The 18,896-nt window shown below is 38.0% G+C and overlaps 1 protein-coding gene across 5 annotated transcripts in view; it reads right to left on the reverse strand.

Annotated features, from left to right (window-relative positions):
• Nucleotides 1–18,896, reverse strand: part of KIAA0368 (KIAA0368 ortholog) — a 111,811-nt gene that overhangs the window by 58,611 nt on the left and 34,304 nt on the right. For 4 of the 5 annotated variants that reach the window (XM_018052589.1, XM_018052590.1, XM_018052592.1 and 1 more), the window contains 7 exons: nt 18,663–18,779; nt 17,063–17,181; nt 15,616–15,765; nt 12,647–12,815; nt 9,892–10,031; nt 5,618–5,699; nt 3,149–3,268 (listed from right to left, as the gene is read on the reverse strand). In XM_018052589.1, coding sequence (XP_017908078.1) covers nt 3,149–3,268; nt 5,618–5,699; nt 9,892–10,031; nt 12,647–12,815; nt 15,616–15,765; nt 17,063–17,181; nt 18,663–18,779 — 897 coding nt within the window. Of the gene's footprint in view, nt 1–3,148; nt 3,269–5,617; nt 5,700–9,891; nt 10,032–12,646; nt 12,816–15,615; nt 15,766–17,062; nt 17,182–18,662; nt 18,780–18,896 lie in introns of those variants that run through there. The other variant, XM_018052593.1, reaches the window with a different exon arrangement.

Consider the following 18,896-nt stretch of genomic DNA (forward strand, 5'->3'; position numbering starts at 1 on the left):
TGTATGCAGGTCAAGAAGGAACAGTTAGAATGGACATGGAAGAATAGGCTGGTTCCAAATTGGGAAAGGAGTACGTCAAGGCTGTATATTCTCACCCTGCTTATTTACCTTCTATGCATAGTACATCATGCAAAATGCTGGGCTGGATGAAGCACAAGATGGTTCAAGGTTTTTGGAAGAAATATCAATAACCTCAGATATGTAGAGGACACCACCCTTACAGTAGAAAGCAAAGAACTAAAGAGCCTCTTAATGAAAGTGAAAGAGGAGAGTGAAAATTTTGGCTTAAAACTCAATATTCAGAAAACTAAAATTATGGCATCCGGTCCCATCACTTCATGGCAAATAGATGGGGAAACAGTGGAAACAGTGATAGGCTTTTATTTTCTTGGGCTCCAAAATCACTGCAGATGGTGACTGCAGCCATGAAATTAAAGGACACTTGCTCCTTGGAAGAAAAGTTATGACGAACCTAGACAGCATATTAAAAAGCAGCAACATTACTTTGCCAACAAAGGTCCATCTAGTCAAAGCTACAATTTTTCCAGTAGTCATGTATGGATGTGAGAGTTGGACTAGAAAGAAGGCTGAGCACCAAAGAACTGATGCTTTTGAACTGTGATGTTGGAGAAGACTCCTGAGAGTCCCTTGGACCGCAAGGAGATCCAACCAGTCCATTCTAAAGGAAATCAGTCCTGAACATTCATTGGAAGAACTGATGCTGAAGCTGAAACTCTAATCCTTTGGCCACCTGATGGGAAGAACTGACTCTTAAAGAGACCCTGATGCTGGGAAAGATTGAAGGTGGGAGGAGAAGGGGACACCAGAGGATGAGATGGTTGGATGGCATCACCGACTCGAGTTTGAGCAAGCCCCGGGAGCTGGTGATGAACAGGGAAGCCTGGTGTGCTGCAGTCCATGGGCTCACAAAGAGTCAGACACAACTGAGCAACTGAACTGAACTGACTGACAAAGTGTAGACCTACAAGAGGTCTATGAGTATTCTGCCACATAATTCTAGCTGCTTATTATATAATGTAGCATTACTACCACCACCATTTCTGAACCAAAATTATTAAGGCACTACGAGGGAGAACAGTGTCTAGTATGCAAAATGGAAGAAGCTCTGTGATTATTTTATGTTTATGGAAATACAGAACACAGTATTTGAAATCAGTCAAGGACTTCCCTGTAACTCAGATGGCAAAGAATCTGCCTGCAATGCAGGAGACCCAGGTTCAATCCCTAGGTCAGGAAGATCCCCTGGAGAAGGAAACGGCAACCCACTCCATATTCCTGCCTGCAGAATCCCATGAACAGAGGAGCCTGGTGAGCTCCAGTTCATGGGGTTGCAAAGAGTCAGACACAACTGAGTGACTAACACTACTACTACTACTAAATATTGGAGAGCAGATATTGGGAATAAAAGCTGTATCACCTGGGAGGAGGAAGTAGAACAAATAAGCCTGAAGAAGGAGAGAGATGAAGACAGAAGGTAGGAAGAGGAAGCAGCCACTTAAATAAGTCTTAAGGGAGAGAGACGTGAAGACAGAAGTCAATGGCCACCATACACATACAGTGAGCAAGACGAGCGTGTTCTTACTTTGGGACTGAAAGGGAGGAGAGGCAGGAAATAAGGACATTCTAGAGAGGAGGGGCCACACTAGAGAAGATCCTGAAACCGGAGGAGATGTTTACCAGGCTACAGGGGGAGGGGCCCTACACCAGGAGGCATGAAACAGAGCCATGGAAACGGCACACTTAAGAGCAACAACCTTTGCTGGTGCGTAAGCTATAGGGCGAGGGTGCTGAGATACGGGACCAGATGGGAAATAACCGCTGCCTTTCCACCATTTACTGAGAACTTTCTCACTGAATGAGTACCAGCAGCATGCTCTAAATCTTCTATCGGCTATCCCACTCAAGTCTTCACAACACTTCTATGAGCTATCTACTATCATTACACCCATTCTATAGATTTTTAAAAAATGTTTATAAGAAAAACAGGGAAAAAACCTTAAGGTTTATTTAAGACGAAAAGTTGTACTTGTTGTTGCTTATAGTCACTAAGTCATGTCTGACCCTTTGCAACCCCATGGACTGTAGCCAGCCAGGCTCCTCTGTCCATGGGATTTCCCAGGCAAGAACACTGGAGTGGGTTGCTGTTTCCTTCTCCAAGGGATCTTCCCAACCCAGGCATCAAACCTGCCTCTCCTACAACTGGTAAGTGGGTTCTTTACCGCTGAGCCACCAGGGAAGCCCTATTTAAGATCAAAAGCAAGTAACTAATGACAAAACCATGCTCAAATAAATTGTCTCTAGAGCTGGACTGGTCATCACTCGGATGAAAGGCAAGGGCTTTTGCGGAGGGGCTCATATCCCATACCAAAGGAGTACAAAGATTTCCAAGTGCAAAAATAACTCTGGTGGCAACACAGAAAACAGACTGACTGTGGGCAAGATGGGGCAACAAGGAAGAGAACTGGAAGGAAGACAAGCAAAACAAGAAGTGACGAGCTCCATTGATGTCAGCACCCGCCCTAGGGAGACGAAGATACTGAGGCGGCAGAGCTCAGAGGCTGTGGCCGCTGCCTGCATGTGGGGCTCCAAGCAAGGATGACTCGTTATTTCCACTCACTATTCCACTTATTCTACAAGTTTCTGCTACTACCATTTTTGGAAAAACACCACTCAGAAAAGCACTAGTTTGAAAGGGATTATCACGATACATTTAGAGGGAATGGTAACCATATAGAGTATATATTCTATAATCAAAAAATTTTAATATTTCATGTGGACCATTTTTTTAAAATGTTTACAGATTTTGTTACAACAGTGTTTCTGTTTTATGTTTTGGTCTTTTGGCTCCAAGACATGTGGGATCTCAGCTCCCCAACCAGGGATGGAAGCTGCACCCCCTGTACTGGAAAACAAAGTCTTAACCACTGGACCACCAGGGAAGTTTCAACAATAAAAAATTTTAAGTATTTTCTACAGCTAAACTTGAGAGAGAAAAAAGAATCTCATTAATCTTGTTATACATATCAACCTACCTCCTGAATATTCATTAATGCAGTTCTTTCTCTAGTTACATAGACATAAAAGTTGTAAACAGGTTGTATTTCTTTTGAAAAAAAAAATCAGTTACCTGAATGTTAGCTGGGAACGTTTCGGCAGCTTGTCTAGAACGAAGAAGGTGGGGGACAATCTTTAACTTGACCCTTGTGCTGACTGGGTCCCTTTTCAGCTCTGGCTTCAGAACTGCTCCCTGTTGAAAACATTATAATTCAGCACTTCAAAATTATTATCAATTGAAAGAAATCATGAGAGATCATCTAAATCAATGGTCTCTAAAACTTCTGTTTCAAGATTCCTTTATACTCTTAAAAACTACTGAAGCTTCCAAAGATATTTCTTTTATACTGGAAAATCTATGAATACTTACTATATTAGAAATTAAAACTGAAAAAAATTTAAGTACTTATTCACTTAAAAATAGTATTAAAGCCATGATATATTTTCATAAATACATATTTTTAGACAAATTAAAAACTACATTTTTCAAAACAAAAAACTGCACTGAGAGAGTTGTATTGTTTTTTCTATAAATCTCTTCACTATCCATTTTCATAGAAGAAAGCTGGATTCCCGTATCTTTTTCAGCATTTAATCTGTTGTGATATGTTATTTTGGTTTAAGTATATTAAAAAAAAATAAAGCTAGCTTCACACAGATATGTGAGTGGCAAACTGGTGATGATTTTACTAGGTTTTTCAGGTCATTACAGATATTCTTAATTACAGATATTCTAAATACGGATACCACCCACAAACTTCCACAAACTTGATATACAATAGTTTCTTAAAGGTTGTCATGTGGATTTGAAAATTTATCAATGGAACCTCTGCATACTCTGTTACAGTATACTAAATTCCACCACTCTATTAAATTATATTAAATGGCTCCCTTACCCTTGTATGCTTCTGTAACAAGCATTTGGAAAAGTCATTTGGAAAATATTGGCTCACTGAGTTACGCAAATATTTCATTATAAAACATCTACACACACACAAATCACACGTTAATATCATGACCAATCTTATCAGAAAACTCTGTAAATACTGACAAGCTGTCATGCTCATCACAATGAATACAAATTTCCCAAAATTCTAATTTTTGCTTAAAAAGCTCAACTTTCACCACTGCCAACAGAGCATGTTAACTGTTTTTCTTGAAACCTTATTTTTTTCATTTTAAAAGAGAAAATTCATGCCAAATACCCATCTTAATAACCAGAGTTTGTCTCTCTACTCTTAATATAAAATAATTTTTCCTGCATGAATTCATCAAGGATATTCGTAAGCTGAGTTTTATTTCCTCTCTCCTTTTTAACCAAGAGTGCTGACAGTGAGGAACAGAATGATTCCTAATAATTATTTAATGACACAGCTCTGATTCATGCTAAGGTCCCAGTAGTGACACACATCACTGCTTTTGCACCATCAGTGCAAAATTCAACACAGGAAAAAAAAAAGGCAAAAACTGTCTTGGCTTTGTGAACCTCTGACCCTGTGTGACCTATGGACCAGACTCTGAGAACCACTGACCTAGTGGTTCTTCTACATGAAGAACAGGATGCCCAGAAAAGTTGTGCAATAAGCCAGATCTCTCCTCTGCAAGACATTTATACACATCCATTCAGGAGAATCAGGGCGGGGTGAGAATTCCCAACTCACTGTTCTTTCTGCTACATCGCACACAACTTTTTCTTCTTCAGGGAGGTGGGGGGAGGCCTGTGTCACAGCATGAGGGATCTCAGTTCACTAATCAGGGATCACACCCCTGCCCCTGGCAGTGGAAGCAGGAAGCCTTAACCACTGGGCAGCCAGGGAAGTCTCTATTACACTCAATTTAATCTAACAGGAGTTAATACAATTTTTAAAACAACTATTTATGGTTTATAAAGCAAACAAATAATTTTGTATGTCTAGGTTTAGACTTGGAATACTTCTAAACACAGTGAACTAAAAAGAATTAAGCAACACCTTACTTTGAAAATTCAGAAGAACCCACCTACTGTCCTAGATTCTAGACCAGGAGTCAACAAACTACAGCCCATGAGCCAAATCCAGCCTACTATGTCTTGGTAAGGTCTGTGAGTTAAAAGAAGTTTTTACATTTTCAAACAACTTTTTAAAAATCAAAGCGATATTCTGTAAAATTGTATTTCACAAAATAATAAGAAATTCAAATTTCACTACTGATAAAGCCTTACTGGAACACGGCCATGCTCCTTCAGCTATGTTCTCTGGCTGCTGCCATGTTATGGCTGAATTGAGGAGCTGCAGCCTCAGAACTATAAAGCCATTAAAGTTGAAAATATCTACAGAAAATGTTTACTGAGGCCTAGTCTAGTCAGCTGAATAAAAAACACCACATCAGGTAAACTAAGCTACTTCAGGAGATTTTACTCTACCGACACTAGTATGGTCTCAAACTAGTACTTTCTATAGCGTATGTTCAGCCTAAATCAAAATAACCTGGAGAAAATGTTCAAGTATCACCATGTCAATAAAATGCTTTTATGACGATGTAAGAATAAACCAAAACAACCTACCTCTTTTGTTTTCAGTGGTATATCTCCAAGGTATACCTTGTACATCTTATTAATGATGGCAGGATTATTCCAGTCAATCAAGCTACAGAAAGTTTCAACAAAGCTTGTTAAAATTATTATTTTTCTCTCCCACTTCAATAATTTCAAAATATCGTAACCTCAATACAGTACTAAAGAAAAATGTTATAAATACACAAATGAAGAGAAGGCAATTGACTGCAAAAGAGAAGGAAGGGGATTAATTTCTATCAAAGTTAGTTTTCAAACAGGAAAAATAAAGTCCCTTATCCCACCATGATTCAATGTAACATAGATCATTGCAGCCAGCGGCCCGATTTGGTACCACTCAGGAAATCTGGACTATATTCCATTCTCAGGGTCAATGACACGGAGCAGGTCCAACAAAGCAGAGCCATACTACACTTGTTCAAAGAGCCCCGAGGCACGGTTCTTCTGTTTAGCCACTTGGAAATTCAAAAGTGATATGGAAAGTGACCAAAAAAACCATTTTACCCATTAAAGCCACAACCCTAGAACTTTGCAGCCCATGGCATTTCTCAAATTCTGTGTCACTGTGACCTCCAGCATCCCCCTCTTATCTACCAGCACACACTTGCAGTCTTAACACCTAATTCTACAGAGCAGTCTTGCTGCCATTTAGTCATTAAGACTTATTCCTAATTAGGCCCCACAATAAGGTGACTTAGAACATCATCCCCAACATTCTGGGCACCAGGGACTGATTTTGTGGAAGACAGTTTTTCCACAGACCACGGGTTGGTGGAGGGAAGGATGGTTTGGGACTGATTCAAGTGCAATACATTTATTGTGCAGTTTATTTCTAATCTAATGCCATTGCTGATCTGAGAGCAGGACTGGTCCATGGTGTGGAGGCTGGGGACCCCTGACTTAGAAATATAATGTGACTGGTGATGTTCACCCACCCTCTGCAGCAGCTGCCAGCCAGACATTCTATAAACCAAGTGATAATGCAGTTCTGTGTTTCACTTCAATAGTAAGATTTAACCAGACTATCTTCTCTCTTTTGACCTTGATTCTGCTTTCAAACCATGTGGTATCTGTGCAAATATAAGTTACCACGGTGCTTAGACTGTTTTCCTAATCCAGCTCTTCTTTCACCTCTTATCGAAATACCTCATTTGGATAGCCACAATCCTACTATCCTCAAAGACAGTCTACAATCCTACTTATATTTACCTGTATCTTTCCTCGGCTGATTTCTACTAACTAATCCTTGAGTTCCACCTTTGTTTCTCTCCTATAAATACTTCAAGTTTACAGATTTGACAAAACACACACACTTTAGTAAAACAAACAAAAAACCTAACAGTGGTTAACTAATAAGGATAACTTTCACTGTTTCTTCTACTTTTCTCTTGTCACCTTTCTAGCTTTAGTTTTCTGATTACACGCTTATGAAAATTCAAAAATTATTAATATAGAGAATACAATTCCTTATACTCTGCACCCTAACCCTCTCTATTTCTTTTCAGTAACCACTAACTTTGGTGTATCTTTTTCTAGACTTCTTTCCTATGCACATAAAATAGCTAGATGGGTATGGCAGGTAGATAGATCAATACAGACAAGGATCGCTTGAAGAGATACTTTGGGATTTCTATTTAACAAAATGGGCTAACTACACATTGTTCTCAACTCACTTTAACAATGTTACACTATTTTTTTTTTTTTTTGGAAAATACACTTATTTTAATGAACAAAACCAAAACTAATCAGAATACTTTAGCACCACACTTATATGTCTAACAATCCAATCTATTGCATGGTGTAAAGAATGGAGCCAGTCCAAACAAAACGAAGTTTTAAAGGAAGTTTTTCTGGAAAACAGTTTGGAGGGTCCTCAAAAAAAAAAAGACTTGCCAGTGGGACCTGGCAATCCCACTCCTGGGTATACACCCTGACGAAACAATAATACAAAAAGATACACGCAAGCGTATGTTCACAGCAGCATTATTCATAACAGCCAAGACATGAAGACGTGGAAGCAATCTAAATGCCCATCAACAGATGAGTGGATAAAGAAGATGTGGCCCATAAATTCAGTGGAATACAACTCGGCCACAAAACAAGAATGAAAAATGCCATTCGCAGCAACATGGATGGGCCCAGAGGTTATCATACTGAGGGAAGTAAGACAGAAAGAGAAAGACAAATGCCACATGATCTACCACGTGTATGTGGAATCTAAAGTACAGCACAAATGAACTTATCTACGAAACAGTCACGGATACAGAGAGCAGACTTGCAGTTGCCAAGGGGGAGCAGGGAGGAAGAACTGGGAGTTTGGGATAAGCAGATGCAGACTATTATACACAGGATGGATAAACAACGAGGTCCTACTGTATAGCACGGGGAATTATATTCATCATCCTGTGAAAAACCATAATGGTAAGGAATATGACAAAGAATATATGTATAACTGAGTCACTTAGCTGTACAGCAGAAAATAAACACAACGCTATAATCAACTATACTTAAATTTTTAAAATATAAATACATAAAACTATTATATAAAGGATAAATAACAAGGTCCTACTGTATGGTACAGTGAACTACCTTAAATATCCTGTGGTCAACCATAATGGAAAAGAATATAGAAAAGTATATATATATAATATATTTTATATTTTTATAAAACTATAAAAAATATACACATAATTGAATCACTTTGCTATGTAGCAGAAATTAACACAACACTGTATATCAACTATACTTGAATAAAAATTTTTTTAAAGGTTTTTTAACACTTCAAAACCAAATAAGTTTCTTGAAGGAGATACCAGGAAGACACAGTCACAGAAGCATGAAAGAATTTTGGACTTGGTAGGGAATGTTAAGTACAATCTGGTCCCAATTTCTCATTTTACAGCGTCCAAAGTCTAGTGAGGTTAAGTGAGTCTTCCAAATTCAGACAGTCAGCAAGAGGCAGGACCAGAACTAATTCCATGGCAGATGTGCATTCCCAACCACGGCCACACAGACACAGATCACTTGTATTTTAACAAGCAAACTAAGACACAATGAAGCTAATCTCATTATCCTGTGACACCTACTTATATTTCTTTGGAGAGGAAAAACTGTGATATATACCTTTATAAAGTTTTATCATCTTACCCACATTCCACGGTCTTTTTATTACATTAAGAATTAAAATAAATCCAAGAATGAAGTATTCCATAGTCTGATTTTTTAAAACAAGGTATCTTCAATTTTTCATGTATTTTCCAGTCTTTGCACGTCATTTATTAAAAATCAGGACATATATCATTTTGTATTATGTGTTATTCACTTGTCATTATGTTGGAGCAATTTACATGTTGCTGTATTATTTTTATAATTATTTGGGAAGATAATAATACCTATATAGATATAATACTCTATATAGGTCACGTACCTGATTTCACTCTTTACCCACTGTAGAAATCTGATTTTCCTTTTTTAACAATTATAGGAAATAATACAATTAATGAATCTGTAACATTTTTCTAAATATAATATTTCTCTTCTTCTGAGTGATTCTCTTAGGATAAAGCCCCAGAAGATTCAGATAAAAAAAATACTGTAAGTATTTTTATGATTCATTACCTACTACAAACTGCTTTCCAAAAATTATTTCAACTTACGCTGTCAATCAACAGGGTATAAGCATAGCAGTTTCAACAGAAACTTAAATGGAGTAATCAACTGTTACACAATTTTATTTACCAGTTGGCATACTATTGTTTCATTGTGCATAATTTGATTTCTTATATACAATTTTTTCCATGAGTCTATTTATTATATGTATTTTCTCCTGTGTATATTAAGACCTATTCAGTATCTCTTTTCACGGGACCTGATTTTCATATTAACCATAACACCTACATATCCTTTATTAAAAGCCATCTCAAAGAATTTTAGAGGAAGAATCAAAAATGAGTAACTTTTGGGTTTCGACATTTTTCTTAACATTAGTTCTTTAAGATCATTTACCTAAACAAAGGTCTCAGTTCTTATGGTAATTATCCTTATCCATTCCAATTTTAGACTGCTTCTCCAAACAGCTTTTCCTCTTTGCCTTATATAGAATTCTGCTCCTCAGCACACTGTCTTTCATACGAATTAGGTATATTTCACAATCTCATAAATTGAATGCCTCATTATGCAAAAGCTGAAAAGAATATGTGCTGAGCAAGCTTTTAGAAATCTAGCATCTTTTCAATTTTTAAAGTTTAAAGGGGGAAGGAGCTCACCTTTGCTTGCTTTTCAACTCTAGGTCTGCTGCGGTGGCTACACTGTGGCGTGTGTCACTAGAAGCAATCACCAGGTGGAGAACAGCTTCAAGCTCAGGCACCTGCTCAGCTTCTATGAATTTCACTATACTCAATTTGCACTGTAGATAAATGAAGGGAAGGAAAAACATCGATCAGAGAAACAAAGACCACCAACCTGAAGTATCTGTTTAACATATTACTATGGTCATAAACCAAAGATTAATAGAACAACAGTAGCCACTCCTATTTAGCCTTACAGTGTGCCAGGGACCATACTAGACCATACCTATTCATGATTTCATTTAACCCTCACAATCTACGAAATGAGTATCATTATACCCATTTTTATGATAAGAAAACTGAGGCAAGGCTGAAGAGATTAAGACATTTAATAAATGATGAAGGCACAATCCAAACCCAAGTCTCTCAGACTCCAAGGCCACTATGATACAAAGCCTTCCTATTTGGGTGAAAACCCTCTCTAGAAAGGTAAAGCCTTGAACTGAAGTCCAAATCTGGAGCCTCTAGGTACAGTGTGGTACATGAGCAGTGAAGTACTCCATGGATTCTTGTCACAGTTCAAAAAGAAATAAGACTCACAGTCCACGGAGTTCTGTTCTACTGCTAACATACTAACTGTGCCCTCTACATTCTTACATACTGGAAACGACATGATTTCAAACATATGCAAGAATTTCAAATGTAAGGAAAATTCTAATCAAACAGCATTCAATCTAACTGGCTAAAATGACTGCAGAAGAGATTCTTAGATTCTGCTAAGAACTTCATGCAACATGAAGAAGCTATGGATTTCACCACAAATAACTGAATTTAGGATAAATATGCCTGAAAAATGAAATTTTACCTTTAAAATCAGTTACATAATAGTTCTCAGGTATATGAAACAGGACCGATGAAGTTTACAATTATTAATACTAAATGACAAAGGATGCAATTTTAAAAAGCAGACAAACCAATCATAAAAATGCCTGCCTTCCCTCTGTGTGTTCAATACAGCTGACTTGCAACAAGCAGAGAAGATGCAAGCATTTACTGCAGCTATGAGAGTCATAAAGGTTTCTAGAAAAAGCGTTCAAAGGAAACTGAGAACAATACTCATGTCCAGGAATAGGAGACTAGTTTAAAACATGTGTGACTTATGCATTATTTAATACAGACATTTAAAAAGACATTATTTTAAAACCTGACATTTTGTTTAAAAAAATGAAGTTCAAATAGTATATTACATATATAAAAGTGTAATGTGTGAAATTACATTTGTGTGCACACACACGTATATAACGTAGGTGAAAGGTGAACGACAAACTAGGGTGGTGGGATTCCGAGTGATTTTTAATTTCTTGTTATAATGTTCTGTATTATCTGAATATTTACACTATCACTAACACCATCATTTGAAAAAGAGAAAAGCTGTTTCATCTGAAAGAAAAAAATGTAAAAAACAAAAGGGATATTTAAAAGTTAGAGGAAAACAGCTTTCATCCTTGAAACCAAACTCTTCAAGGCTCGACCATGAAATGGACAAAAGGCATACAGAAGCCCTCAGGAATCAGCAAATCATGACCAATGTAAGATTACCATTTAATGTTAACAGTGATTCTCCAGCACTGAGAGCTTTAGCGCTCAGAGAGACCTAGGTGCAAAGCCTCCTACTAGCAGTGAGACTGTGGTGAATCTCCAAACTCAGTTCTTTTTACAAAAGGGAACCAATAATTTCTATGCCTTGTCAGTTCTGCTGTGAGGATTAAATGAGATAATGTATTCAAAGTATTCAGTATAGTGCCTGTCACATAGATCACACTTAAAAGAGTAGCTTCTGCTAGTATTTACCTTTCTTTCTTACATCACAGTTTAAGAAGAAAAAAGATCTATAAAATATGAAGATTTAATCTAATCACATAGAACCCTTGCTGAACAAATCATTCTATAAATTTATGAGTGGCAAGAATGCCCACTTGAATTCTTCCCTTTCCTGGGAACACTGTTTTGATCAGTGATCACTTACATTGCCAGAAAGAAAAGGACCAAATCATTTAGACTGCCATGGAGAGATAAAGGAAGGATTGGAAGACTAACCCATGTTGCTTGAATTCCAAAATAATTACATACTGATCTCATCTGTTCTTCCCTGAGGTGCCTGATGACACAGACACAGTGAGGCACCTTCTCTGTAGAGCACCAGTCTTTTTTAAAAGCTGCTCAGAGAACATCTGTGTCCTGTTTAAATCCAGAATAAAATTCTTAATGCCAATTTTTCAATTCCCAGGAAGAAATATAAAAGGGCATCATGCTTTTTCCCCCATATGGTCACTTGTTCCTCACTTTACACAAAACGTACAGCCCTAAAAAGCTGAATAACATAAGATAAATTGTATTTTAACTGCAGCAAAGCAGCTAAACATTAAACCTATAATTAAAAACTAAAATGAAAGAAGTTAAAGACATTCAATCTGTAAGTGGGCTGTATTTTATACGTGAAATATGGAAGCAACATTTGAAAACCTGAAGAGTTTTTCCCACTCCTCCCTCTCCCTGGGGCTTTAATCAATAAATGACATGATGATGTGAGCACATTACATCAATCGCTTCTCTCAAATGTATTTCATTAGACAGCCTGAATAACTGGAATTCTCTGACACATGCTTCCACGGACTGACTTCACAGGGGCAAGTGTGCAGGGTTAAGCTCCATATGAACACACAGTGTGTGATACCTGTTCCAACTGTTCAGGTGTCCATGGGTTATCTCCAATAACTCGTTTAGCTGCATAAAAGCTCATTCCTGGGGGAGGCTGTGGGATTCCAGAACCTCCCCCACTATTTGAAGAAGAACCCTGTGCTGAAGATGAATTTTGGCGACTCTGGGATTCATTTAACACATATCTGGAAAGGAAATGGGAATTTAACCCCTCTATAAAAACACAAGCAAACACATGCATATGTAATACATTCAGTTACATATTTTCCTCCCACAGAATTTTTGTTGAAGAATAAACATTTGAAATTAAAACTTCATCATAAAGGAGAATTTTAAAAATAGGTATCTTTAAAAGGTATCCACATCCTCAGCAAATTAACCGTTAGAGTATATCTGCTCAATTTGACCACAAGTGAACCATAACAGTTACCAATAATGAATATAAGTATTCTGTTCATGCTCAATCCATAAATTATTGTTCTAAAAGTCACTAAGAACCCACTACATTTTGTTGACTGTAATGGAAGTTAAAAAAAAAATGCTATTGTTTTATACCCAAAGCAGAGAATAATTTTATATTCATTCCCATTTCTGTTCAATTCTCCTTAAACTTCTTGTATCTCTCCATTAGAACACCCACTAAAACCTCCAAACCACTTACCACACAAGCATATAACGCCCCCAAAATGAAAAAATTCAAAAGGATCCAAAGAAAAAAAATCATAAGGATCAGCTTTTTCCATTATATGTTCAAAGCATACAGCTTCACAAATACTTATTTATTGATTTATCATCCTATTTCATTTTTAGCTTCTATAGATTAAAAATAAGATTTCTGGTAAATTCATTTTGAACCAATTAAACTGGTTAAGCATTTAAACCAATTAAGCATTTCTCATCTACAAAATGAAAATTTTGATATAAATGATTCAAGTCCATTTGAAATCTAAAATTCTAAGCTGACAAATTCCCAGGCTTGATATTAAAATATCCATTACAAAAAATAAAATAAAATAAAATAAAATATCCATTACAGTAAAAATTAAACACTAGGAGCCTAACAGCACAGTAAACTATTCCACATTACTATATATTATATTCATTTCATTCCTAAATTCATCTAATTTTTTTAAAACTTGTTGAAGAACCACTTTAATATTTGTATATAAACAATGCAAATTCTCACTGGGAAGAAAAATGTGAGGGACCACTGGCTTGGGTACATTGTATGCCTAAGTTAAAATTTGGACTTCCAAGTTAAATTACCAAAGCCATCATCACTTGCCAATTCTGGCTGTCTCCTGATTTAACAACCATAAAAGGAGATTTTCATTTATTCCTAAGTTTCAGCAAGACTGGCAGTACACGGGAAGTAAACCGATCAATTATTGAACAACTAATATTGTACAGACTACCACCCCAAACACCAGACAGAGGAACAACAGGAGGTGTAAGACTTGAGTGTCTGCCGACTGGAGCAAGGTGAGAAAATAACAACACAGCACGCGCCACAGCATAGGATGTTATCAGACAACAAAGAAACTGCAGAGAAATAAGGAATCATGTGACACAAGTTCCACGGCAGCTTCCCTGGGGGCTCAGCTGGTACAGAACACGCCTGCCAATGCAGGAGACACAAGAGATGTGGGTTTGATCCCTGGGCCAGGAAGATTCCCTGGAGAGGAAATGGCAACCTGCTCCAGTATTCTTGCTTGTAAAATTCCACGGACTGAAGAGCCTGGCGGGCTACGGTCCATGGGGTCACAAAGAGTCACACGCAACTGAGCACACACATCACAGAGGTAGTGGAAGGTCCAGAAAATAAAGCCGCCAAATCAGAAGAGCAAGAGGACAAATGGGAGGGGAGAGAAAGTGAACAGCGTCAGCTCTCTTGTGGCTGAGGGAGGGACAGACGATGGGGAGCCCCCCACGCCACGCTCGTGGTGTAGATTACCGAAGAAGCACAATGGAAGCAGTACTTTAGAAAAATATCTCTGGCAGCAGGATAACCTAAACAATGAGCAGGCTGGAAGCACTATGTGGGCACCAGGAGCCTGAGCCGGAGCAAACAGCTCCTGACTTCAAAGAGCTCCCAGCCTAGTAGGAGAGAGGGACATGTCAACACCGCACCAAAATACCAATCGGCCCCACAGATGAGTGCTTGGTGTTATGCGGACATGGAGAGCATCCTCTGCCTAGGGCGAGGAGTTTGCGTCAGAGACAACAGTGCTGACGTCTAAGCTCCTTTGCAAGGCTTTTTCAAAGTGATTTTCTTAGCTGTCGTTTCTTGCTGTTTTCTCTCCTTCTTCCTTTCTTTTGTGATGGGGAAGCATTCTAAGCAGAGGGAACTGTATGCTCTTAAAACAAAGACAGGCCAGGAGATACAGAGTGCATGGAGTGCATGAAACGCACAAGTGCATGTAACGACTGGAAAATATCAGCCCAAGGATTTTAAAGTGTAACCTGGTAAGATCTGCGTTTGAAAAATCAGGAAACTCTGCGGCAGTGTAGACAGTACTAAAGAAGAGAAGCTGGTGAGAAACGTGAAGAGAGGTGAAAGGAGCCAGAACTGGAAGGTAGCAATGGGAATGACTCCAGGGTACATGGAGGCAGTGGTAGGGGATTTTATGGAATTGACATTGAAACAACCAGGAAGCGAAAGCTGGAGCAACTTATAACTGTACGCCTACATGGCTAAGAGAATCATCACAGCACTGATGTAATTAAAGGAGAGAAACTACGTTTACTGGGAAAGATTGATTTCAGCTTGGATGGGTCAAGTCTGAAAGCACAAAAGCAGCTCCAGGCCGTTAAGGTCAGTAAGCAGTGGGGCTGGAGTTTAGGAGAGGTCAGGGCTGCACCAAAGCAAACCTGAGACACACTCATTTTCACGTGAAAGTTGAATCACTGAAGAGTACTGGACTCCACACAGTAAAAGCAGTCAAGAACAAGGGCACTTGTTTTGTTTTGCTTTGGTTTACTTACCCATAAGGCATCAAAAGGACATCCAGCATGAAGTCCAAAAGCAGCTGCACAGTCTTTGGTTTCTCAGCAAGATTAAACGGAGAAGCTGATTTTGATGATTCAACAGGGTATTTCATGTGAAAAAGGGTTGGTATTAAAAGATGCATTAAGCTGAAAAAACAATTACATTTATTGCAACTATTTAAAAATAAGGGTTTTTTATACATGCAAATAACAGATAAAACAATAACAACAAAAAAATCACATGACAAAAAATGGCAATAATAGCAAGGACCACTCATCTTCAAAATTACTCATTTACAAAGTCTAGGGACTGGCCTAGACTTCATTCTTCTTTCTTACTGAAACCTCAGTATATTGAGTGATAAGTGACATTTTAGCCAACCTGAGTCATCACAAAAACACCTGAGAAAAATGTATATAATATGAGCTCAATGTTAGTAGCTATTACCACAAGAGATTTAATACGAAATCTTAGGTAAAGTTCAACTGACAACATGTCCTGTCAATCTTTTTTTTTCCCCTTTTCATGTTTAATTAAAAATAAAGTCATTCGAAAGCTAAAGAAATTAAACATGAATCATATCAATATTTGGAATATAATATTAAATTTCCACTGTGTGAATTTAAGTAACACAGCTTCAGTAATTCCTTCTTTCACTATACCTGTTGCTATGAAAACAATTTCAAACAATGTTTACAATGTCTATTAATTTCACTTGTAGGAAGGCTTTTAGCACTAGCTACCACAAGAACACAGCTCTCTGCCCCTTGTTATCCTGTTACACGCACGCACACAGACATTAAAGGGATCCTACCACACGCTCCCCAAAGAAATTTTTTTTTACTTGTAAATGTGAGCATTAAGATGTTTTAAAAATGTTTATGCTCTAAAAAACGAACTGAAAACATGACTTAACTCTTCCCTCCATAGCTTCTCTTCATGTTTCTCACTACAACAAGGCTAGGATACAGGACTTTGGGGCTACACCGAGAAACTAAGGATGATAGTCCAAACCTCTTCATCTCTTCAATGCCCACATGAATACAAACAAGTAATCGGTTTCTTAAGAAAACTGCTCTGAAACCTTATATCCTCCAAGACAGAAAGGTTTGATGAAAAGCATATTAGAACTCTAATTTTTGCAATCACAAGCTCTAATTTTTGCAATCAAGAAAATTAGTTGCTTCAAATTAACTGACCAAACTGAAAATGCATTTAGATTGAAAAATATGTTAACGGTTCTGCACAGTTTCCCATATGCTCACAAGATATTTTATAATTTACAAAATTAACCAAACAGCCACGTTGAGGTAACACAGCAATGTCGGCTGAAAGAGCTTAAGCCTTTGCGTTTGACCGGGTGAAACCAGACGTGTGGATCTGTTTTTGAACGGCAGCACTGACTCTCAGAGGTGGGGAAGCAGGTAGCCAGGGACAGCATACCTGTCCTGCTGGGGCTGAGGCTTGCCTTCCATGGCAGTAAGAAGCGTAGGAGCCAGCTCACACTGTTTCTCCACCGGTAGCCGAGGATAGCCCATCTTAACATAAATTATAGTAAAATTCTGATGCAATGAGAGAAAGGCAAGTTAGTATAAAAGAAATATTCAAGGATTTCAACAAAAATGCATGGTTGATAGCCTAGGTAGCTATCTTATAATGAAGAAACTGAATCCTCCTTCCTCATGCTTATCACCTATTACAGCCTGGCCAACCAATCTGTCTCAGGAAGAACTCCAGCCCCACTCACTCAAAGTGCTTGCTTTAAGATGGGCTTCACAGGAGGGAGCATGACCTAGTCTAGAGCATTGAAACATGCATCACATCATCCTGCTATACGCCCTAAACATATACAATTCTATTTGTCAATTCTATGTTTCAATAAACCTGGGCGGGGAATTAGGTACTCACATGTGCAGTTACTTTTCACTGAAAAGAAAAAAGTAATCCTTTGACCTACCTAAACTGACATACTACACACCAGAATCAGATCTCCCAGTTTGTTACATTAATCCTTTCAAGCTGAGAGGCCCATGTTAAGTTCCAGGCTGTCATTTCCAAGCTGGTCAATTACTAAAATAACCTCAGTACACTGTGGCACTGTGGTTCCTCACTCCAACATCTGACCGATGGATGATGAAGCAAGGGGAAGCTGCATGCTGTCACCATGTGAATGCCTCATTTTAAGCAAACCCATAAATGCATATCCAGATTTACACATAAGATAGAAATTTGCTTTTCTGAAGGACTTTAGAACAGCCTTCGTAAAATTATTCCTTTAAAGACATCCTATTTGGCAGTTGTACTGGCACACACTGTTCCTATTTGCTTAGAGGAAGACACATGTATAATGGAGCTGTATGCCCACAGCAGGAACAGACAAGATGATCTGGGCCAGTAGGTGGCTCTAAAGGTTTGGAATCCAGATGTTAGATGAGACCCAGTAGAATTCTGCCCCAAAGCTACAACCGCAAGGACCAGGAAAAGAATATCATCTGCCATTACATAGCATCAATTTTTTTTACACTTCATTTTCATGAAGAGAACATTTAATAGGAATATTTCTTACCAGCCCCAGTTTACTCCACTTTTAAAAAGAATATCTTTCTAAATATATAATATATATATCAAATATATTATTTTTAGTTCAGCCTTCCTATCTCTTCCTGTCTTTCTACCTTTTTTCCTTCTTCTATCATCCTTTACTTATTCTATGCTACATAACCCTTCTCTTTCTATTTATACCAATGTTTCATAATCTTTTACTAAGAATCAATCATTCTTTTATATATCAACATACCTGACACATCACTACACCAACATTCGCCCTGTGTAAAACGGCCACACATTAACCCGTTCCTACCGTTTCCTCCAGGTCAGTACTCAATGGAAAAACAGTGTGTCCGTTTGAAGAAAAACATCTCATGTTTTATTAAGAAATAGTCTAAGATGAAATTCTAGGCTGGCCAATATACTGATAACATCTACTAAACGTTATGGAAGAAAACGTACTGTGAGTCAGAAAATAGTCCAAGACAACACTCACTGTGACAAAGGAGACCGCAGCAGGGTCCTGGTACTGGACCAGTAGCGTCTCTACTGGGAGCTGTATCTTGGGGCGGCTTTTTATGCGCTTGTTCAGGTGGACCAACAGTTCCATCACCTGAAACAGAGGAAGGCGTAAACTGAAATTCTTGATCACATTCTAAAAACAAATTCATTTCTCAAGTATTACCTATTTTACCTTTTTCTGGTACAGGATGTAAATTTGGCATCCCAG

This window comes from Capra hircus, chromosome 8 (assembly GCF_001704415.2).
Source record: "Capra hircus breed San Clemente chromosome 8, ASM170441v1, whole genome shotgun sequence".
In the NCBI taxonomy this organism is placed as follows: Eukaryota; Metazoa; Chordata; class Mammalia; order Artiodactyla; family Bovidae; genus Capra; species Capra hircus.